The 25,482-nt window shown below is 38.0% G+C and overlaps 1 protein-coding gene across 2 annotated transcripts in view; it reads right to left on the bottom strand.

The window, feature by feature from the left end:
* NRP2 (neuropilin 2) overlaps window positions 1–25,482 on the bottom strand; it is a 204,391-nt gene that overhangs the window by 34,928 nt on the left and 143,981 nt on the right. For both annotated transcript variants that reach the window (XM_089670967.1, XM_089670973.1), the window contains exons 12-14: window positions 23,969–24,109; window positions 11,421–11,686; window positions 2,403–2,499 (exon numbers count right to left, since the gene is read on the bottom strand). In XM_089670967.1, the coding sequence (XP_089527093.1) occupies window positions 2,403–2,499; window positions 11,421–11,686; window positions 23,969–24,109 (504 nt within the window). The remainder of the gene's footprint in view (window positions 1–2,402; window positions 2,500–11,420; window positions 11,687–23,968; window positions 24,110–25,482) is intronic.

Genomic DNA, 25,482 nt, shown 5'->3' with positions numbered 1-25,482 from the left:
CTGCTGAAATTTAAAAACATTTCTGACATTTCTCAAGTTTACTGTTTATTATTAAAATGCTTTGTTCTTCATGTTGGGTAAAGGCAATGTTGTAAACCACATTGGTATGTTAATTTCAGATACATGTACGAATCTCCCACAGGATTCATTACATTTGATTTAATATGCAATGTCGATGCGGGCATGAGTGCAAGAGTTGCTTATTGATTAGGTGCTTGGTCTATTCCGCTCAGAGCACCAGGAACAACATCCCTGCTGTTGATATGTAATCCTGGAGAGGAACAGAACAATTATACTCTCATGGCTTCTATGACTATCATTAATTAAAGCAAGCATATTTTGTCATCAGCATCTGAACTACATATCCCAAGGTGATCAGCCAGCCACTTATTGCCTATCCTGAGAGAAATTGGTATCTCTATGTAGAAAATATATGTTTTTCCTGGCTCTGTGACATATTACTTCATTGTTTTCTTGGTTTGCAGAATGATAGGGTATGTGGAAATTCCACATATAAATTATCACCATAAAACAATGAATTGTAATATTTGGTCCAGATGTTATGGATCCCATCTGAATAACTTCATAAAACAACTAAAAAAAACTCAGCACCTAACTTAAAGAACCAGACCAGCCAAAGGGGAAATTTTAGATATAAATGTAGGCTGGTGGGTTGAGTCAGCCCATGTACTTTCATATGTAATGGGTGCTCCATCACTGAAAAATGTCTCTGTTATCATTCCCAGTTGTTTTCAATGGCTTTTTTGCACTTAGGAGTTTTGGGTGTTCCCACCCACTCTTACATGTTCCAAAGCCTTTAGTTGCATTTTCCATAATATAACATAAATTAAACATCCAAAAGGAAGGCATCCCTCATAATCCTCAGAACAGGTGTACAGACCCAGGAACTCAAACACAGATACCCTACAGATAAAATTACAAATTTACCCCATTCCTTAGGTAATATATGTGCCATTTGAATGTCTAGGTAATAGAATGGAACCTAAAGATAGTTGATGCAGATTTGGACTACTACTGGATATTATTCATCATGAGTACCTAATAATTACCTTGTACCTGAGCCTATGCAACCACTGTGGTTACCTTCTGTCATTCAGAATAACCACAGTACTTCAGATGACTTTGTCGGGGAAAGTTGAAAAACTTTCCTAAGTATTTTTCAACCCTTTAATATGATTTTGCTGTTAGTTGGTATGTATCCATTGAAGCACAATGTTAATAACATTGAGTAAAATAATGCTGGTATTGTTTTAGTTAATTGTTTGTTCATTAGCTATTGTTGATTCTGCTCACCCATGCCAGAACACCTTGCTAAATGTGGTAACTGATGATACTAAAATCTTACAGGAGGGATATTAATCTACCTGCATTCCTAAAGATTATAATAATGTCAGGATTAATGCCTCACTTCAGTTGGATTTATAAGGAATCATAATTCTTTGTATTTTGTTATGTTATTTGCTGATTTTTCAAAGTCATTACAGCTGTCAGGAAATGTTGCCACCCAAACTGTTTGAGCTTCAATACCCACAATTTGTTTAAATATGGAATCCAAGGATTCCAGTGCTGACCCTTCCTGTCTGGAAGCTCTGCATTTTTCAGTGTCCATGTTGGTATGTAAAGTATTTATGGGTTCTCAGGGCTAGGTTTCCACAGGGTAATACCACTTTACTGTAACTTGCTATAAAGGAGGCCACACATTAACAGTAGGTGGTAGTATGCTATTACATGTAGCCAAAGACTAGTGGAGACATGGATCTGAAAGCCAACCCTATGATCTCCATGGGTTCTGAAGACAGACTATGGAGACAGAAGTCTGAAAGCTGAATCCTACTCTAAAGAATAAAAGGCACGTAGGGTCTTCAAGTGAAGGCAGCAATAAGTTTCTGTGCTAACTAATACATGCAGAGTTAAACTGAGTGGTGGAGTTAGTAAGAGAAGAGTGGATTTGAAATATTCTCCAGAACTTTAATGAGTAAAACAAGGATGAGTATGCAAGAGAAAAACAAGGGAGTTGTAATTTGGTGCAACTGGACCACAAGTCATTTATTGCAATAGGGCAAGCAAAACCAATTCTCTATTTTCTTATTTAATTTATTATGAAGACACTGATTTAAAAACATTTCTGGCAATGTAATTATACAGGATTGGATGTCGAAATACCAATGCCCTCAATGAGACCAAAACTATTTTCGCATTAATTTGCAAATAATAATAAGCACATTTATAAGTCTAGTTTGTGAGGGTGGGGGGTTCAAAATGTACAATGTCCTTAGTTATGCCGCAAGTAACATTAGTTACATAATGTTGAACTTTCATTGCACACAAATATTGTTTGATAGGAAACTTAGCCAACAAAGAAAAGTCTGATCATGCCTTACCCATACAGTGCTCCAAGGGGATGTCATTAGCTATTCGAATGTCATCCACAGATATCTCTCCTGACTGGCCCCTTCCAACAATTCCCTCAATGACAACCTGCAAAGAAAGATTAAGGAATTGACTGGTCAATATTACTCTACAAAAGCAAAATACTAAAAAGAATAACCTTCAAAAGCCATGTACATAAAAGCTTTGAGATGTTTCCTAAAACCTCTGACTTATGCTCCCTTTTCTTTTCTTTGGGGAGAAAGGAACGATTAAGAGCAATGAGTGTTGAGACTTTGTATATACTTTCATGCCTGTAAACACACCATTGGTTTCTTAATCTGTATACTACTTAGTTATCACTACTAATGCCTTAAGAGGTCACATCCCTAGCAAATACTGGATAGTTTATCAGTCTACCAGCGTATGCCCTTTCTGACCTAACGTATTTGCATAATCTGCATCCACATTATTAACAGACGATTACAGAATGCATTTCTCAACTATAACACTACAACAACTTTATAAAATATAATGCTCCCAAATTCTTTTATATAGCCAAAGTATTTTCATTTTTTTTCTGTCTTTATTTTAAAATAATCAAATAATCAGCATTGGATTTCATTTAGCCTAGCGTATACTGATGTAAATAGACAGCTATTCTCCCCTCTGCCCAATACAAAGTGGCCTGGGGGTTAGTGTGTTGAATAGTGTGTTGCATACAATTCTACACTTATTGCATAATCCACATGATTCATATTTAAAATTAATTTTTCAGAATGAGCTGAGTGCATCCTTGCTGCTATAGGTGACCAAGAAAAGCACAAAGAAGTCTGTTACACATCAGCTATGGGTTCCTCTGGTTAAAAACTAAACAATTAGAATTTAAAATGCAATTTCTTTTCCAGCAGCAAGGCACTTCCTCACTGACTGCTGATTAATACAGTTGCTTATCTCTTCAATAATCAATGCAATCATGTCTGTCGTTAAAAGGGAACAGCACAAGAAAAATAGCAGCTTAGCCTTTCAATAGCCATTTGCAAGAATTTGCATCAGTTCTGAACTGTGGCCTTTTCTAAAACAGTGACTGCCATAAAACAGAAGGAGTACAATTTAATTAAATGCCAAAATGGCTGTTTATGGATTTCTTTCCAGAATAGATTTCACTAAAGGACATTCCGACTTTGTTTCCATAGGCTGCAGATGTATATGAATTGGATACATTGTCAATTGGATAAAGGGAAAAACATATCTGCAATAGTACGTAAATATGTATAAAGGAGCGTGAATTATTTGATGGATGTACAGATAGATATATACTACGTCATTCACATAAAGAAAAAATATGAAGATGTGTGAAAAACACAAACATTTTCTTGATGGAAGGAGTTTCGTAAGTACAGTCTAATGACTCCTACAATGTTTGACAAGTGATTAGCACCTAGATGTTGCCAATGGATGCATTCATATGTCACGTCAAGAGCAATCTATGTCAAATCTTCCCACCTTATTATCACCCAATTACATCATCTGTGTTTCTATGTGATTCATAAACTGCTCTGATCATTTGATCAGCTGCACAACCACACATGTAAAATGATACACAGAAATATACAGTACATGACATACATCATATGCATGCAAATCCCATATGTTAAAATCTTCTCCCATCTTCTCTATGAGTCTTTTTTAACTTTCACATCAAAGCATGTCAAGATTTCTACCTGTCTGTACAGTAGCTGTTCTTTTTCCACTAATGTTACCAACAAAGATACATTTTTTACAACTTGGATTGACTTTTACTTAATGCATATCTGAAACCAAAAGTGTGGAAAGGTTAGGACCATTGTTAAGTCCTTTTTCCTGTCTCCCCGCTGGGGAGTTTCACCCTTTTTACATGTCCTGATGAACACTGTCACCAGGATAACAGTGATGGGAAATGCAACATTTTACAGTTGTCACTGGGAAAAAGGATAGAGTGGATGTCTTGGAGATATCTTTTCTGGGGCAGCTGTGTAAATGTGGATTTCCCATCATTTAGGAGAGATTTCTTCATTATCTGTTATATCTCCAAGATAGGAAGTAAAGAAAAATCTCCCTAACAGGATGCAGAGAGCAAAAAGAAATAAAAGAATTCCTACTCTATACAAAAGGTAGAGATAAACTTCAGGTTTGACATTATCATGGCCAGCAAAACCAATCACCCTCTAGTAAGTTATGGACTGGAACAACCCAACGCCACAGAAAATGTACAGAGTGTATACAAGTTCAGTACAAGTTGTGTCCTCATTGGATTCAAAGAAACACTCATGACCTCAGAATTTCAATAGCCCTTTGCATTTGTTAATAGATCTCAACATAGATGTGCTAAGCTAATGGAAAGCTCACACACCTTTCAGAAATCACTACAGAAGTGGTAAAGCTATAAAATTAATCCTTCCTTTGTTTAAACTATGGTCTGTTCTCTGGTTGTGCTATGCAGTCTATGGAATATAACCGACTACATGGAATGCCAGGTATAAGCTTTCACTCAAATGCAAATATGCAGAAAAAGTGGGTCTTCAGCTTACTGGTGTAAATTTCACATTAATAAATATGGAAATTTCATGGGAAAGATTATTACTTTAAAGTCTTAATATAGCCATGCGTCAAAGCAAGTACACATGTAGACATTGTTATTCCCTTTCCCTGAGCAGCAGTTATGTGAATGTGTGTGTGTATATATATATATATATATATATATATATATATATATATATATATATATATATATATTGGACAAGAGCTACTGTTCAACTGGTTGATAAGAGGGCAAGAATTATCTTTCAGGAGAAAAGGTTACTATATGTAGTAGAAGCTTTGTGTAACCAGATAAAAAAAGCAAAAAAAAAAAAAAAGCAGCTCCTATGACATATTGGGTATAACACATGTACCTTTCAAAGGTTGTCTTTATTCCATTTATGCTGACTGTTTGGGTTGATGTTTCATTTCTATCTGATTACAATCACAGTTGAAACATAGAGCTGATACCTGCATGTCTAAACTACAGGGAGTGGAGAATATTTTTTTTTTTGTAGAAAGACAAGACTTCAAAATTCTGCCGAGTACATCAAACGCCTAATGCCATCCACAAAGACCCAAATACTGCTATAGATCAGTGCTTTCTGAATAACAAGCAGCGTACCATTTAGTTGCTATAACAACACGGGAAACAGAATGAAAACAACTCTGCTTAACTGAAGTCTCCGATGGGAGCCATCCAGATTCTCCTGTAATATTAAAATAAACACTATAAATCCTCTTAATACAAATCTCTTATTGCATATCTGCCAGAACTGTCCCTTTAATTCAAATCTCCTGGAAGCTGGATTCTTTCCTGCAGTCCGTGGACAATTTATTAACCTCATGATATATGCACACGGCAAGGTATCACGGGTTTCAAAAACTGCCTAATGGGGCCTGAGACAAATTTAAGGCTCACCGTAATCAGGAATACTTGCATTATCCAGGTGAGGCGTAGACTAATAATTAGAATGTTGAGAGGCACAGCTGGAAAAAGAGAGGTAGCAAAACGTAATTAGCAAACATCCACAAAATGAATTCTGTTTTTGTTTCCCTTTGTGTAGGGTTTGGTACTGAAGCTTAGAATAAAGCTATCAGCAGGGGCGGACTGACAACTCATGGGGCCCCCGGGCAATAGATCATGGGGCCCCTGTGTCCTTGCCCAAACTCAAAAAAGCCTATGAAAAAGGTACCAGGGGCAACTCATGGGGCCCCCTACTGACCCTGGGCCCTCGGGCAGTGCCCGTGTTTCCAAATGGTCAGTCCGCCCCTAACTATCAGTATACAGTAACTTGATAGAGCATTTTCTTTCATTTTTGCACAAGTGCCCACAGCACTGATAAGCGGGTATATTACAGGGCCCATATTCAACCTTTGCCATTTCTAGAAAGTCTGAAAGAGAAGAAATAATTACAAGCCAGAAAGTTATACTGCATATTGATTTGTCTCTTATTGTAAAGCCCAACTCTAGACAACTTTTTTTTCCTTCGTTTTTTTTTTTGTTTTTACTGCAGTCTGTGTTCATGTTGGAGACTCTTAGATTAGCCATATATAGCTAGATTTCTCTTAGGCTAAATTAGAGAAAATCAATTCCTCCATCCTTGTTAATCAGCATGGATGGAGAAATCTCTCTTGCCAGCTATTATTTTCACACAGTCCTGGCACCCACAGCTGTTTGAATGTCCAATCAGTGACTGCATCTCATTGGATTGCTCTTCTCTCCGGCCCAATGAGGCATAGACAACAATAAAAAGCTGGAAGATTTTCTTATCTTAGATTGTAAGCTCCAAGGAGCAGGACCCTCCTAATTCTCTTGTATTGAACTGTATTGTTTCTGTATTGTCTCTCGTTATAAAGAACTGAGCAAACTGTATAATAATTCTTCTACAATCTATCCAAAACTAAGAAAAAAGATTCTGGCTTGGGCTGGGTTCTACAACGGTGCCAGATGTAACAATACCCAATGTTTGTATGTGCTCATTGCTAATCCCGTATTATTACAGGATAATCACTAGAAAAGATTGTTGATCTTTTTCAACTTTAAAATGAACATCTTGTTGGTACTGGACAGTATAGAAAAACGTGTCAAAATAAATAATTTAAAATGTAGTCTAGTATATAAGTGCTATAAATATTTTCTGAAAGTTTGGTCATGTTATCCGGTGTAGCAGCTCCAAAAGTAATCTGTGAGAGCTTAATACTAGCAGGAAAACAAGTCAGGCTTGTAAAATAAGTGCAACTGTTTTGGACTACTTGTCCCAATAGCCCTGGCAGCTATCTAATAATGTGAGCATGTATGGGCGTTCTTTTACAGAAAGAGTCTAAGCAGAACTACAATCAACAACAGTACTGCCAACATAACATGTAACTGCCCAGACTCCTTGAATCAATAACTGGGCAGGAGTTTTATGGGTGGGTAAGCCAAAGCACTTGGCTTTGCCCACCAGACGTATAGGATGTATGGCCAAGCTGAGCTGCTTTACACAGGCAGATAATGGTCTGGATCATGGGTTGGATTGAAAATGGCAGCAAGACACAACCTGTTCACCAGATGACAGGGAAAAGGGTCACTTTTAGCACTACAATTCTGCATTTTAAAAAAACAAATACAATAGTTTATCTGGTAAGGCTCTTTGTTTCTTGGAACCTGGTTTCTAATTGTTGGTTTTCATTTGCCTGCGCTTCAGTTGTGATTTATTTGTAACTGTATTTTAGCATTTTGATGTGTATTTCATAATGATAAAATACACAAAGGAAAGATAAGGCAGTCTGGAATACTTTTAGGATGAAAACATCAAAATCACAAAGAGACTGTGTTTTTCATTTGTAGAAACATACATGAATTCCAGACTCTGCAGCTCTTGCCAAGTACCACTGCCAGGAGCTACAGTAATAGATTTCACGTGCAGCTCCACCTACTGGAGAAATCTGGTATTGCAGTACAACAGCCACTTAGGTACAACAGTTATCAAGTAAGCAACAGTAAGGCGGAAAATAAAGTGCGTTAGAAAATGTACTGTCCCTTCACTGTGCTAAGCCTGTATCAACTCAAAAACTCTCATGCTCACTGTGGATTAAAGGATTAGGTAGATATTTAAACAAAGTTAAACTTAGCATGAAGCTGATTTAAAAAACAATGCACATTAATGAATATTATGTCAGTTAAGGGGGTATTTTTAAATACCCACACATGGAAAAAATTTTTTTGAAAGTACAAATATGTATAATGTATACAATTATCATATTAATTGGTTGTTTAACTTCCTTTCTACCAAACAGAAGCAGCCATGATAATGTATCTCCAGAGGGTAGAACTGTATTTTGTTAGTTGCAAGAAAATGTTTTAATAGCATAAACGCTTTGATCCAATTGCCTTCTTAATTCTGTTATAAAGCGTCAAGCTGATGACACTTGTTCAGTTTATCAAGCTAAGTAAATCAGTTTTCCTGATTAACTAATATTATGGCCTGTTATCTCAACCCAGGAATGTTGTGCATTGACTGAAACAGATCTTCAAAGGCCTCTTTGCCAAGTGCTATTCAGCCTGTTCATGGTACTACTGCTGTGATGTCAATCCAGTCACTGTTAATAGGATGTAGAGGAAGCTGATGAAGTAAGAATATGCTCTTATGTGACCAATAGAACGCATCACCTGGGACAAGATTCTCACCCTTAAGCAGTATTAAACCTAAAAACAAAAAAGTTATATATTGCATCTTACCAATTCTTAGATGTGTTGGCTGCATTTGTTTTCTTTTATTTTCACCTGTTGATCCCACCAGCATAGCTGTTATTTTTCAACTTATTGTAAAGACGAACTAATGTGTTTGTCGATCCATCTAAATTTGCTAGTGCATCTAAGGCAGTCCATACACAATTCATTTTTTTTGTTCAACCAGTGAGTTGAAAAAAAAATAAAATGACTCATCTACCCCATCCACACATTTGAGGTATGGGGGAATCCTCCTGCTGTGCCTTTGTATTCTGACAGCAGAGGGGCATCCTTGCCATCAGAATACATTGATTTAAAACTGGCAGTGCTGATCAAGTGGAAATTTTCCAACAGGGCAGTTGCAACAGGGTAGATCGACTTCTGTACCAGGGGCGGACTGACCATTTGGAAACTCGGGCACTGCCTGAGGGCCCGGGGTCAGTAGGGGGCCCCATGAGATGCCCCTGGTACCTTTTTCATAGGCTTTTTTGAGTTTGGGCAAGGGCACAGGGGCCCCATGATCCCTAATTTCCCGGGGGCCCCATGAGTTGTCAGTCCGCCCCTGTTCTGTACAGCCACCCTGCCTATACAGGGATTGAAATTTTGATCCATGTTGTGATTCCTGTTTTGAGCCCCGTATCAGCTATACTGCATCCATGTGCTGGACTCCTTTGGGAGCCCTGCGTGTTAAGTACCTCTCTTATTCAGAGAGGCTCCTTCTCCTATTCTTCTCGCATTTTGTATGCTGATACAGCAACAATTTTTCCTTAGAGTTTATTATGTTATTGGTCTCTAAATGTCTATCATTTCTGCAATTTATTGTGTTTTCTTCCTATACGGCACTTATGTACGCAGTTTATTTTTTATGTTTTCTCATCAGTACATATCCTGTGTTATTCATCAAATCCTTTGCATGTTATATTCCTGCTGTTCATTGCATATGTTTTTGACTGATTCTCTGCTGTTTCCTATTCTATAATAAAATTCTTTGTAAAAGAAATTTTGATCCATGTATGGCGGACTTTACACTACTTTCCCCCCAAATGGAAATGCTGTCATACACAGGTGTCTCCATTGTTCGTACAGTGGAGTGCAGACACTCTAAGACAGAAAGTGTGTTACTGGTGGGAGCACCAGGTGAAAAAAAACGAACACATCCATCACATTGAAGGACTGCTAAGCTGCAGTATATTATTTTTTTGGTTTTTGGGTTTAATACTGCTTTAAGTTTTCCCCATATATGCTCAGATTAATATTTTAGCCTTTTTTTATTCTCTGTTCTTGCTTTGGCTTCTTCCGGAGATGGCACTGCTGACTGATATATACTACGGACTATTGGTATATACTGGTTATACTGAGGTTATTATTAGCTTTGAAAGAGGAATCTAGTATTTATCTTGTCTCTTGCAGCATATCTGTATTTGGCCTATTCTACAAAGAAGCAATATGGTTGTTAGCAAAAATTGTTTTAAGCTGGCTATACTGTCCCATGTTCTTAAGATGGTCATATCTTTGACTGACTTTACCATGTCTTTAAAGTAAAACTATAAGCAAAACTTTTTTTTCATGTTATATGGAGTAAGAGAGGGTTATAACCTGTCAGTTTTTTTTGGCCATCTGTGTCCTATTAGGGAGATTTACCTTCACTTCACGTCCCATAGCCAAAACGGGAAGTGAGAGGAAATCCATGCAAATTAATGGAATTAATCAGAGCCCCAAGGTCACTAGTGTTTTCACTGGAAGATTTTCCCTCTATTACTGTTCTGGGGACAACCCAAAATTTGGGATTTTCTTTTACTTTCAATTTTGATGATAGCAGTAAACAGGACCGATAGAGAGGGTGAATCTCCCTAAGATCTCATGTACACTGCAGCTGATAAACTCACGTTCAGGAGCTTTTCTGCATTTTTGTTAGCAGTCCCTGAACTCTCCCTAATGTTTTCCTATGTGTCCATGTACACTATGTCGTTTACAGTCAGTTGAGTTTACAGTCGTTTTTTTGAATGCACCAAACTTGCGTTCAGGAGTAGATTTTATCAGCGATTTAAACGCCAAACACTTGTAAACGTGGTTAACCACGTTTATAAGCGTTTCTGCTTGGAATTTTTTTTTAACTCTTCCATTTCCAGATGCTGTACAGAGCCTTTTTTCATGAAAAATGCATGCAAAGTGTTTTCCCGGTACTCAAATGGACCTGGTACACCATATTTTGAGGTTTCGCATGAAAGAAAATATGTTAGACACTGCTGCAATAATTTCTGCACAGAAATTAGCTGGAACACATCCAAACACCACAAAAAAAAAGACAGCAAATCTAAACAAATACAGCTTCCCCTCTTCTGCTCTCTCTATTTCTCTCAAAATGTCTGAAATAGTTAATTTTTTTTACTGTTTTCCAGTGCATTCTGGAAGGTCTCTTCAGGTTATCTTTAAAAAACGCTTCTAAACGCAAACGCTCATAAACGCGGTATGCAAACGCGGCTAAACAGACGTTTTTTAACCTATGTTTTCCAGCAGTCAGTTTCCATCGTTCAGAAGTGTCCAGTGTACATGGAACCTAAGAGTGGAACAGACAGCAATCAAAACTGCCAGGAGTTCTAAACCCTCTCCTCTCTATCCAAAACTAAAAGAAAGGTTTGACTTTGGTTAAGATATTTAAGATGTAATTAACAATGCCATGTCTGCTGAAGAGAATATCTTTATTAACAATTTCTGCATAAAATAGATCTAATCTAGCATTAGCTACAGTTTTACATACCTGATAATCTCCCTCATCGCTTTGCAAGAGGATATGGCCATCTTTCCATTCACCTCCTGGTTCCTCTCTAATTTTCCACAGTAACTTGGTCCCTTGGCTAGATCTTCTTAGCACCTGTAACGTTCCACCACTAGTTCCTGAAGCACGATAGTGAAACACCAAGCAGAGGACACACCTGTGCTGGTGCATTTTGGGGCTTATTAAACGAGCATGTTGTCCCTCTTTTCTCCCGCTGCTGGGCAGTCGTAAATAGTTTGTACTGCTCACTGAAAGAAACAATTTAAAAAAAAAAAAGGTCATGTTTTCATTAGTTTTACTTTCACTGCATGCAAAAATCTACTTCAAAATTATGCAATACAAATGTTTTCTTAAATATATTAAAGTGGCTGTAAACCTCAGATATGAAATCTGAACAAAGCACATATTTCTATTGTGTTTACATGCCTCTTCAAAGCACCAACATTTCTCGCTGCTGTCTAGTTCCTCTGATATAATCACGAGTCACTTCTGACAAGTTTTCTTGACACCAAGAGCTAAAAGGTGACAAGGGAGGGATCTCCAGCATATGATTGACAGCCTCAGCTTCGCTCCTGTGTGCTGTGTGAAGGGGGGGTGAGCCCCTTCCCTCCATTAAGCTCTTGTAGCAGTACAGTGTGTAACTGCAGACCTCTGCCCCCTGCTTTGTGAGTCTGTGAAAAATCCTTTTCATCACATTACAAGGATGTATAGGACAAATGGGAGCAGATAAACAGGTACAACTTATGTGGGAGGATTTGTTTAATCGCTGTGTATCACCAGAGGCTATTCCCTTCACTGGGTGTATGTAAAAGTTTACAACCACTTTAAGAAAGAAGAAATCAAGAAATGAGAAGTGGGCACAGTTGTCTTAGTGTAGTAGGTGTTGCTGTAGTTTTAATAAACGATCCCCTGATCTCCTGAGCTCAATGTTATATTATGGTAAGAAATAACAAAAAAAAACAAAAAACACCCCTGCTCAGCAGAAACATAAATGACAGGAAACAGATCACATAGCATTATCCAGATCAATTTATCATATCATTTTGATCTAATCAAAATTACAAACCTGCATCATCACAACTACGCTGGTAGAAGTCAAAACAGGCTGATTAAAAAAAGTTCTACTTTCATTGATCTTTCTGATGTAATCTGTATTGGACAGATAAAACCTGTATTTTTCCACACAATGGGAATACAGTTGACATTGATGACTTTTTTTTACTACTACTGCTACTGCTATTAGTGGTCCAGGGTGGTCACACTTATCCCTGCTTCACAACTTAGTAAGAAAAGGGCTCACCCTATGGGTTAGGTTAGAGGATAAGTTCAATTTGTGTAACATGTTACAGTATTGGGGTGAGGGTTAAGTTTAACCCCTTCACACCTAAGGGTAAAACAAATCTTAATCCCTAAGCACAATTTTGCAACTTTGACCTGTGTTAGTAAAACCGTACATATCATCACAACTACTTTGTACATCCAGGTGAATTATATCTTGTTTTTTTTTTTCAGGGCAAATTGGGCTTTCATTTGGTGGTAAATGGTAAATGTCCTGATTTTTTTTTATTATCAAAGGAAAACTGGCCCAAAATAGTAAAAAAAATATATATTTTTTTTAAATTTAGCTGTGTTTCTTGTTACTACCATAATCTACCATCAAAGAACAACCCAAAATAAATTTTCCAGCTCTTGACGATCACAGCGATACCATATATGTGTATGTTATTTGTTGTTCGTACCTGTAGTACGGCCCAGAAACAATAGTGCGCATTTTGTTTTTTGCTTTTTTTTCTTACTTAAACCACACTGACACTGATACCAGTTTAAAAAAAAAAATCCTGACCTTTGACCCTGACCTTGACCCAAACACTACCCCTGGTACTGAACTAGATCAAACCTTGATCTAGGTATTTTTCTTTATTTTTTTTATATTTATTTATGTTAATTTTTTTTAACAAATAGTTGTTTTTTTTTCTCTCTGCAAGGTGAGAGAGATACAATGTATCTCTCTCCTCCATTCGGAGAGAATACAAAAAAACAAGGGGGGGTTGGCTGTACAGTGACTGATCACTGTGATAGCCAATCAGAGGCTATCACATCAATCATGTGACCCGGAATCGGGAGTCCCGAGTCCTGATCGTTAGAATGGGACCCGCGGCTTTCAGTGACACACTCCGGTCTTTGTGCTGGGAGCACACTGTGCAGCGCGTTCCCAGCACAAAGACAGGTGCGCAAATATGTGGCCCCATGGAAAAAAGCTCAACTCTGTGAGGGCGCATATTTGTGTTATGTCAACATGAAGGGGTTAAAGTGTGTGAATGATAATGGTAGTGGTGATGGTGGCGGAAAGTGTTATAGGTTTGTTTTTCTTGTTAGGTAAAGAGTTGTTAGGTTAGCACACACAGCTTATTTATTTCTGCAAGAGTTGCCAAAATTGTTACATGAGGAGTGTTAATTGATAAATGGGTGCTTTACTCCAGGGAATATATACAGCGGGTAAGTATTGAACACGTCACCATTTTGCTAGGTAAATATATTCCTAAAGGTGCTATTGACAGGAAATTTTCACCACATGTCGGTAACAACCCATGTAATCCATACATACAAAGAATCCAAATCAAATAAGTTCAGAAATTAAGTTATGTGTAAAAAAATTGGTATGACACAGGGAAAAAGTATTGAACACTAACTGAAATTTATTTCACACTTTGTACAAAATCCTTTGTTGGTAATGACAGCTCCAAGATGCGTCACTGTATGGAGAAACTAGTTGCATGCATTGCTGAAGTTTGATTTTAGTCCATTCTTGCACACAGCCTTCAAATCTTGAATGCTCCATGGGTCTCTTCTATGAATTCTGATCTTTAGTTCTTTCCATAGATTTTCTATTGGATTCAAGTCAGGTGATTGGCTGGGCCATTCTAGCATTCATTTCTTTCTTAGAAACCAATTGAGACTTTCCTTGGCTTTGTGTTTGGAATAATTTTCTTGCTGAAATGTCCACCCTCATTTCATCTTCATCATCCTGGTAGATGGCAGCAGGTTTTTATCAAGAATGTCTTCGTATATTTTTCCATTCATCCTTCCTTCAATGATATGAAGTTTGCCAGTATCATATGCTGAAAAAGAGCTCCACACCATGATGTTCCCACCTTCAAACTTCACTGCTGGTATGGTGTTTTTGGGGTGATGTGAAGTGCTATTTGACCTCAAACCATCCAAAGAGTTCAATTTTGGTCTCATCTGAGCAGATTATATTCTCCCAGTATTTCACAGGCTTGACTAAATGTTGTGCAGCAAACTTTAAATGAGTTTCAGCATGCTTTGTCTTCAGCAATGGAGTCTTGCATGGTGAGTGTGCATACAGGCCATGGCGGTTGAGTGCACTACAATTCTACCTGATAATTCCAGGTCTTACTGAAACTCTCTACAAGTGGTCCTTGGCTCTTGGACAACTCTTCTGATATTTCTTTAAACTCCTCTGTAAGAAATCTTGCGAGGAGTGCCTGGTTGTGGCCAGTTTAGGGTGAAATGATGTTCTTTCCACTTTTGGATTATGGCCTAAACAGTGCTAACTGGAACATTCAGAGTTTAGAAATCTTTCTGTAACCAATGCCATCAGTATGTTTTGCAACAATAAAGTTGCAAAGTTCTTGAGAGAGCTCTTTGCTTTTACCCATCATGAGATGTTTTTTGTCCGACACCTTGGTAATGAGACACATTTTTATAAGGCCATCAGTTGAGACTGAACCAGCTGATATTATTTGCACTGACAAGGGGCAGGATTGCTTTCTAATTACTGATTGATTTCAGCTGGTGTTTTGGCTTTCCATGCCTTTTTGCACTTCCTTTCTTCATGTGTTCAGTACGTATTCCCTGTGTCATTCCATTTTATTACACATAACTTAATTTCTTAGCTTATTTGTTGTGCTTTCGTTGTATGTATGGACTACATGGGTTGTTACTGATGCGGTGAAAATTTTGCGTCAATAGCATCTTTAGAAATATACTTACCTAGAAAAATGGTGACGTGTTCAATGCGTATTTTACCCAATAAATATATATACATACATACACACACACATTTTATTTTATATATATATATATATATATATATATATATACATATATATACAGTTGCAAGAAAAAGTATGTGAACCCCTTGGGATTACGTGGAGTTTTGCATGAATTGGGCATAAAATGTGCTCTGAACGTCATCTAAGTCACAACAATAGAAGAACACAGTCTGCTGAACATAATACTACACAAACATTAGATGTTCCCATGGTTTAATTGCACATAACATGTAAACATTCACAGTGCAGGGAGGAAAAAGTATGTGAGTCCCTAGCTTAATGACTTCTCCCAGAGCTAATTGGAGCCAGGAGTGAGCCAACCTTGACTCCAATCAGTGTGATGATATTGGATGTGTTGCTGACAGCTGTCCTGCCCTTAAAAAACACACACCTGTTTTGGGTTTACTGGTTTCAAGAAGCACTCTCTGATGTGAACCATGCCTCGCAGAAAAGAGCTCTCAGAAGACCTATGATCAAGAATTGTTGACTTGCATGAAGCTGGAAAGGGTTACAAAAGTATCTCCAAAAGCCTTGATGTTCATGTGTCCACGGTAAGACAGACTGTCTACAAATGGAGAAAGTTTAGCACTGTTGCTACTCTCCCTAGGCATGGTCGTCCTGTAAAAATGACTGCAAGAGCACAGCGCAGAATGCTGCATGAGGTAAAGAAGAATACCAGAGTGTCAGCTAAAGACCTACAGAAATCTCTGGCACATGCTAACATTTTTGTTGACACATCTACAATAAGGAAAACATTAAACAAGAATGGAGTACATGGGAGGACACCACGGAGGAAGCCATTGCTGTCCAAAAAGAATATTGTAGCACGTTTGAAGTTTGCAAAAGAGCACCTGGATGTTCCACAGCACTACTGGCAAAATATACTGTGGACAGATGAAACCAAGATTGAGTTGTTTGGGAAGAACACACAACACTATGTGAGGAGAAAAAAAGGCACAGCACACCAACATCAAAACCTCATCCCCACTGTGAAACATGGCGGAGGGAGCATCATGGTTTGGGGCTGCTTTGCTGCCTCAGGGCCTGGACGGATTGTTGTCATTGATGGGAAAATGAATTTCAGAGTTTATCAAGACATTTTGTCCGCCAACTGAAGCTCCGCAGAGGATGGGTGATGCAACAGGACAATGACCCAAAGCATACAAGTAATTCTTCAAAACAATGGCTGCCACAGCACAGAATATGCCTTCTGGAGTGGCCCAGTCAGAGTCCTGACCTCAACCCGATTGAAATGCTGTGGCATGACCTTAAGAGAGCGATTCACACCAGACATCCCAAGAATATTTCTACACTGAAACAATTTTGTGAAGAGGAGTGGTCCAAAATTACTCCAGATCGTTGTGCAGGTCTGATCTGCAACTACAGGAAACGTTTGGTTGAGGTTATTCCTGCCAAAGGAGGGTCAATCAGTTATTAAATCAAAGGTTCACATACTTTTTCCTCCCTGCACTGTGAATGTTTACATGTTATGTGCAATTAAACCATGGCAACATCTAATGTTTGTGTAGTATTATGTTCAGCAGACTGTGTTCTTCTATTGTTGTTACTTAGATGACGTTCAGAGCACATTTTATGCCCAATTCATGCAAAACTCCACGTAATCCCAAGGGGTTCACATACTTTTTCTTGCAACTGTATATATATATATATATATATATATATATATATATATATATATTCATATTCAGTTGTGTTCAAAATTATAGCAGTGTGTTGAAAAAAGTGAATAAAGCTTGAAAAATCCTTCTAATAGCTTTTATTTCCATACACACAAATGCATTGGGAACACTACACATTCTATTCCAAATCAAAACATGAAGAAAAATATATCAAATTTGTGTTGTTCCTCTAACAAAATTGAATAAAAGTGAATATTAGACTGTTCAAAAAAATAGCAGTGTTTGCATTCTTCTTTACAAACTCAAACATTCACTATATAAACTGAAAAATGTTTGAAGATTTTGCTTTCCTTTGAATTACTTAATTAATATTTAGTTGTATAAGCACTGTTTCTGAGAACTGCTGTACATCTGTGTTGCATGGAGTCAACCAACTTCTGGTACCTGTGAACAGGTATTCCAGCCCAGGATGATTGGACTACATTCCATTGTTCTTCTCTATTTCTTGGTTTTGCCTCAGAAACTGCATTTTTGATGTCACCCCACAAGTTTTCTATTGGATTAAGATCCGGGGATTGGGCTGGCCACTCCAGAACGTCAATCTTGTTGGTCTGGAACCAAGATTTGCACGTTTACTGGTGTGTTTGGGGTCGTTGTCTTGTTGGAACACCCATTTCAAGGGCATTTCCTCTTCAGCATAGGCAGCATGACCTCTTCAAGTATTCTGATGTATTCAAACTGATCCATGATCCCTGGTATGCGATAAATAGGCCCAACAACGTAGTATGAGAAACATCGCCATATCATGATGCTTGTGCAACCATGCTTCACTGTCTTCACAGTGTACTGTGGCTTGAATTCAGTGTTTGGTGGTCATCTGACAAACTGTCTCCGGCCACTAGACCCAAAAAGAACAATCTTACTTTCATCAGTCCACAAAATGTTGCGCCATTTCTCTTTAGGCCAGTCAATGTGCTCTTTGGCAAATTGTAACCTCTTCAGCACATGTCTTTTTTTCAACAGTGGGACTTTGCGGGGGCTTCTTGCAGATAGCTTGGCTTTACATAGCCGTCTTCTAATTGTAACAGTACTCACAGGTAACTTTAGACCTTCTTTGATCTCCCTGGAGCTGATTGTTGGCTGAGTCCTTACCATTTTGGCTATTCTATCTATTCGAATGGTAGTTTTTTGCATTCTTCCACGTCTTTCAGGTTTTGGTTGCCATTTTAAAGCATTTGCGATCATTTTATCCGAGCAGCCTATCATTTTCTGCACTTCTTTATATGTTTTCCCCTCTCCAATCAACTTTTTAATCAAGGTACCCTGTTCTTCTGAACAATGTCTGGAATGACCCATTTTCCTCAGAATTTCAGAGAGAAATGCACTGTAACCAGCATGTACAACATTTTCTGCCTTCCTTCCTTAAATAAGGGCAATAATTGCCACCTGTCTTTCAGAGAATGAATGACCTCACTAATAGAACTCCACACTGCTATTATTTTGAACATGCCCCTTTCAATTAGTGATTCAATTACACAGAATCAGCAGCATACATGTCATGACTGCTGGGTCTGTTGGATTTCTATTACTCTACTACACCTGCTAGTAAATTATTTGCCATGTAGAAATATCATTTCTACCAAAAACAGTGATTGATCAGGTTAGTGATGTCTGACTGCTATTATTTTGAACACAACTGTGTGTGTGTATATATATATATATATATATATATATATATATATATATATATATATACATACACATATATTCTTAGGTTTAAATAGATTTAGACACGCCAGACCAGCTGTGAATATGTGTGGCAAGCTCAGAACTGTAACTTATGGCTTTTTAAGAACTTCAGAACAGTTTCCTAGAACTAAAAAGAAGGTATGCCTTATCCACCCCAGAGTCACAAGTTCTCAGTGTCAGCGCAAGTTGTAGGAGAATACAGATACCCCTTCTGTCCTTCACTGTCAGATGTGACCGCTGTAGGAATTCTTGGTCCCCAAGCATGAAAAGCATTACCAAGAACTGTGACAAATCTTTCTTTCCAGGCACAGTTTTGATGCATGAGAGCAGCTTCTGTGAGCAGTTAACAACACTGAGCGCTTTCTGTTCTGGGATAGCTTACACTCAATGTTACTGTTATGGATGCGGAGTACAAAAAAAAAACTACAAAGACTGACAAGAAATTAACTTTCCAGAGGACTTCAACGCTATAACTCTTTCATTGCCTTGGATTTACAAGTAACTACTCATCACGTGTAGACTTTAGATATTTTTTAGTAAATTTACAAAATTAAGTTGTGTTCTCTGAAAGACTTACAACTATGTCTAAATGTACAGCACTTTTTTGTGTTCCCAGCATACCAACAAATGGCAATTTTGTTACGTTAGAGAAATGTATTAATATTAAATTGAACCTGTGCTTTGACACCCTTGTTCAATTTTATTACTGCCCCCTAGAGCTGTGTGTATACTTACCTTTCCAAGAGGCTTTTCTCACCCTTTTTACCACAGAGGAACCCTTGAATTAACTTTCCAGTGTCAGGGAACTCCTGCTAAAAATTACTATATCGACAACTCATGATACATTAGTTTGATGCACGATGAGAAGAATGCTCCTTACACTTGTGGTCAGTGGGAAGAATTACCCCCTTATAGACAGATAAAAAGATCAATGGTGTCAATGAGAACTTATCTGAGAAGCAGAAATTGCTCATTGCTCAAGGAACCCTTAGCAACCTTTGGAGGAAACCTGGTTGAGAAACCCAATTCTCAAGCAACCATTTTACCCAGGAAAGTAAAATTATATACCTGGTACATTGAGGTATGGAGAAGCATGTGACTTACTCCTGTTCCTCTGACACGACAGCAGTGGTGGTTGGCAATAGGCCACTTAGACATAAAGTACTGTCATATGGTGGTGAGGAGAGAGTCCTCATTCTTGTGAAAGCTAAATGTTGTGATTTGGAACTCACACAGAACTACTTCTTATTGCTCCCACATGTGAACAAAGTGGCAGTGAAGCAAAGGGAAGGTAAATACAAGCAGCTTGGGGGGGCAGAATTAAATGAACATATGACTTTTTCTTGCATGGTCAAACAGCAGCTTTCATTTAATGGTGCCCACATGAACTCTATACTACATTTCAGTCCCAGTTGCTAAACTTTTAGACATATGTCTAACCCTTTTGGCAGCATTGACACTCAGAACCACATGAATGTGTACAACTTTTGCGGCCTACACTTAACAAACAAAACACAGATACATAAAACATTGTGTGGTCCTCTTTAAGTGAGGCAAAGCTATTGGTCATTGCATAGAATGATAAATCCACAGTCAAATCACAGAAAAATATAGTTTATTATTTACAGTTATTCTGTATCATGAGAGGAAAGTGACTTGGCACAGAACCATGTGGTAGCTTCTCACAGAGAACCATAAATTCTACAGCTAGGGCAATGTTATTCCCTAAAATATACAATGGAGCAATGATTTCATTAGTCGGACTTAATAAGTGTCGGCATCTAACAGCTCCAGATGCATTATGCACAGGAGATTATGCAGCTAACAGCATAACACTTGATATTTCCATGGCGTTGACAAACGTATTCACTGGACTCTGGCGGTTCTGCCTTCAGGCAATGTCATGTGTATATAATTTACCCTGGAGCCTTCTGGCATATCACATTTTATAACTTCCTACAAAGTGACACACATAATTTTATATATTTATATATATATCTTTAGTTTTCCTAAATTTTCTGCGGCATATTCTTATATTTTAAATAAAGGCAACACTGACAGTTTGCGTTTAAGCATTACAAATGGAGATAAAAGTTACCAGCCTTTCAGATTACCTGTGGGCTCTTCTGTCAAACAGCTGCATAGCATATGGCACATAAAAGGTTAACAAAATAACAGGCAATTATATTATCTCTGGGGAGAGGAAATGAAAAGCAAAATGCTGCATAGGTTATAAAAATAGGCTCTTCCCTTCATGCAGAAGGCTCATTATATTAATTAAACATTATTAGGCTGATGGAGATGGGCAGGCAGTGATTTCTATAGAGACTGTTGGTAAGTGTTCTCTCTGTTGCTGTGAGCACCTATTCGCTGCACAGGGGCCTGTTCCAAAATGGATTGCTGACCCCTTTAGCACTGGTAGAATACTTCAAAAGACACCTAACATGCCTAGGAATATAAAACAGTATTTTTCTGTATATTCCTTCAAACACATGAGATTTTTTTTTTAATTTCTGAAGTGCCAGTATTTCTTAGTTCCTGTATCATTTAAAGGCTTCTATGATCTATTTGGTATGTTGTGGAAAACATCACTTAAAGGCAACCTGTCAGAGATAAGGGAGCTCTGTTTACTGACTTGTTTCTGAAGATTTATGTTCCAGAAATGTCCTTATCAGGGGCGGACTGACCATTTGGAAACTCGGGCACTGCCCGAGGGCTCGGGGTCAGTAGGGGGCCCCATGAGATGCCCCTGATACCTTTTTTCATAGGCTTTTTTGAGTTTGGGCAAGGACACAGGGGCCCCATGATCCCCTATTGCCCAGGGGCCCCATGAGTTGTCAGTCTGCCCCTGGTCCTTATTCTTACTTTACTACTTAGTAGGCCACTGGGAATTGGGAAAGTCTTTTCCTGCTGATGTGATTAGCAAACTCTCTTACAACATTTGATCTAACAGAAATATGTAATGATCTGCTACTGTCCTTGAAATCCATATTAATTACATGAAGAAGTTCTTTTTTTTTCATCCAAAATAGATATATTCAGTTATTGGTTGACACTGGAAAGTTAGACCATCTAACAGTTTCTTCTACTTTTCAGGGACTCAGGTGTTAGGATCAGATCTTTGAATTCATAAAGCTGTCAGGTCCGTCCAATTGTATCCTGCTCTCTTTGTTGAATCTCTTATTTATTTTCTGATAAGGTGTATGTATCAAGAGAAGAAGGAACACCTCAGGGTGGGTGGAAGCAGCGGCAAAAGAAACACAGAGAGATCCCAATACTTAAGACCCAACTCACCAGATTAATATTTTAATAAAATATCACTTTTGGACTGCAGACCAGGGGCAGACTGACAACTCATGGGGCCCCCAGGCAATAGGGGATCATGGGACCCCTGTGTCCTTGCCCACACTCAAAAAAGCCTATAAAAAAGGTACCAGGGGCATCTCATGGGGCCCCCTACTGGCCCCGGGCCCTCGGGCACTGCCCGAGTTTCCAAATGGTCAGTCCACCCCTGCTGCAGACCCTTTAAAGTATAACTAAAGGTCATACTGTTTTTTTTGTTTTGGATAGAGTGGCAAGGGATTAGAATATCTGTCAGGTTTTTTGCTGTCTGTGCCCCTGTAATAGAGATTCATCCTCTCTATTTGTCCTGTTTGCCATTATCATTGAAAATGAAAATAAAAGAAAATCCTAAATGTTGGGTTGTTTTCAGAAAAGTAATAGAGGGGAAATCTTCCAATGGGGACATTAGTTCTGGTGAACTGGGAGTCCACATGGGATTCCCTTAACTTGCAGAGATTTCCTCTCACTTCCGGTTTGGTTGTGAGACAGGAAGTGAAGTAAAATCTCCAAATGGAAAATAGTAAAAAAAAAAATCTGACCGGGCTTATAATCCTCCCTTGCTCTATCCAAAATAAAAAAAAATAGTTGTGCCTATAGTTCTACTTTAAGTTCTCATAGTTTTTTTTATCCCAGTATCCCATAATAACAAATCTGAATGTATCTAATTCTGGTGTGATTTGAACAGCATGAATTCTGACTGATGGTCATAGAAACAAATAATCCATCTTGTTCTGGTGTGACTTGAACAGCATAAATTCTGATTGATGGCTATAGCAACAATTCAGAATTAATCGTGTCCTGGTCTGACTTGGAAAGCATGAATTCTGATTGATGGCAGTGGGTTACAAAAGTTAAGTGAGCACTGTTTGCGGAGTAAAGCTGCTTATCTTTTATACAAACTGTAAGAAAAAATAAATGTATTATGTTCCTGTGGATAAAACAGAATTATTGTAGTTTTGCTGTTGTAATGTTTAGGGTCCATGCACACTGGCTTAAAAAAATGCTGCTCCTAGAAGATTTTAGCATTTTGCCTGTAGAAGCAACTAATGTTACCCTATGTGTCCATGCACCTTAGGTCATTTAGAGGCTTATTTTAAGCTCAGCATTTAGAGGCAGAAAAAAACCCCTCCGTTTTGGTTTTCTGTAAAAAAAAAAAACCCTTCTGTTTTGGTTTTCTAGCATAAAAAAAATCTCCTAAATGTTGCTCAACACTCCTAAATGTTGGTACAAAAAATGCTCAAAATTAGCATCTTATTTCTGCTAATAACAATGGCATATTTTTTTAAGCCAGTGTGCATGGCCCTTATTCTGTAGGTACCAGGTGGGAAAAAAACAGTATGCATTGCCTTATATAGATAACATTACTTATAACAGTTAAAAGTTTGGTTGCTATACTATCGTCATCAAGACATTTTATGGCTAATTCTGATATGTATATCCCTGGGACAAATCCATAAAGGATACCAATGAATATTATTATTTTAAAACTAATTATCACCATGTATGCCATGCGTAAATCTTCTGTTGTACTCTGGAAGCTTGCACAGTATGTGACAAACTGCGCAAAATGTAAATGCTAAAAGTGTAAATGCTAAAGAGGTATTCATTGTTTTGGGATTTTGGTGTCTGCAGAGCAAGTTGAATAATAGCCCACATGCATTTTAGATCATTACCAGTCTCAGAATGACCTGTTACATGTCAATATAATGAATTTTGTACTTACCAGGAATAGAGCTTGAATGTCCTATCCATGGACTATTAGGATGGAAAGACCATGTAAAATCCGCTTCAATATCATGTGTCCAGCTGCACACATCTTCTGAATGGTCAAAATTGCAATTAAATCCTGATGGGACCTGGCAATCTACAAGGTAAGAAAACACAAGTAGACAGATTTTAATGATGCTATTATATCACTTTGTTTCTTTTTTTATCCACTGCTAAATTGCTAAAGCTGTGTGGAGTATGAAATCCCTGCCTTCTGGGATCCTTTTAGTTGGCTCACATGTCTTAAATCTGACAATCGTTTTCAGAGACTGAAACCCACCTAATCCCACCAACAAAACAAGACAGGGAGCCTTGGGCACACATAATCAGACTGAATCTTCCATACAAAACTCAAAACTATTTCTTCTTAGAAATTACTGATATCTACTCATAAAGCTACTTGCTCATTTATTCATGCATATACTGTACAAACATGGAATTTCTTAATGCTATTTGGATAATTGGGCAGTAATCAATGTAACAGAATTAGAGTAAGACTTGAAACAAAATACTGTATTCAGGGCCATGTTTCAGCATAGCTAGTATAGGTCATTGTATGGAGCAGCAGGGCTGCTATAGAAGGCACACAGCCTCCCACACATCAAGTTGCAGGCTGTCACTAATGCTTTCTTGTATATAGTAAAATGTTCCACTTTACTGCCCTGCTACTGCAACCTGAATGAGTACTCTATACACATAAAATCAATCTGCTAGTAGACAGGGTGCTAGTTTGCTTCTCTCTTCTAGTTGACCGTTATACATGTACTGAATCAGACTAAAAAGACTGCATGCTTTGGGGGGCAATGAAGTCATACAATATCTTGTAAGTGTGATAATAAAGTTGACCAGACAACAAGGATAAAGGGCAGTACAAGACAGTGGGCCAAGGGCGGGCAGCAGGTATAATAGGATTGTATTGTGTGCTTATATGTAGGATAAGTGGTTAGGAAAGAGGGAAAATTATTCTTGCTACATGGTGAGACTTTTAGTGCATGTTGGATGTACTTTCCATTTCAAAGGACTTAATGACATGTCTCTGCTGAATCAATAGAAACATTTGAGTACTGAACAAAATGTTTTAAATTGTTACACTGTTACATCAAAATTGGTTCACATAACAATCCCTTTCCATATACTGTGTAGACAGCTTTAGCCACTTCAAATACTCTATGTCCAATTGTGTTACAAATCACGCTATCGTGTCTTTGAATAAAGCAATGTATTTGGTACAAATTGAGTCGATCGATCATATAGGTTTTCAATCTTTATATGCAGAAGCAATTTACAGCAAAAGCTCCGAGACTGGCTAGCTATCCATAAAACTTTATTAACCTCCCTGGCGGTATGATTCTTTCCGATTTTTTGTGCTGAAAGCAGTACCATTTTTTTGCATGGAAATATGTAGTTTTTTATTGTAGGCTGTAATTTTTAGGAATAACTCACTGAAATCTGTACGAACAAGAGTCTAGT

This window comes from Staurois parvus, unplaced genomic scaffold, assembly GCF_062004578.1.
Source record: "Staurois parvus isolate SC_StPar_1 unplaced genomic scaffold, SC_StPar_1.0 ptg000011l, whole genome shotgun sequence".
Lineage (NCBI taxonomy): Eukaryota > Metazoa > Chordata > Amphibia > Anura > Ranidae > Staurois > Staurois parvus.
Note: the sequence above shows the minus strand (reverse complement) of the source record. Positions and strands in the feature narration are given on the sequence as shown.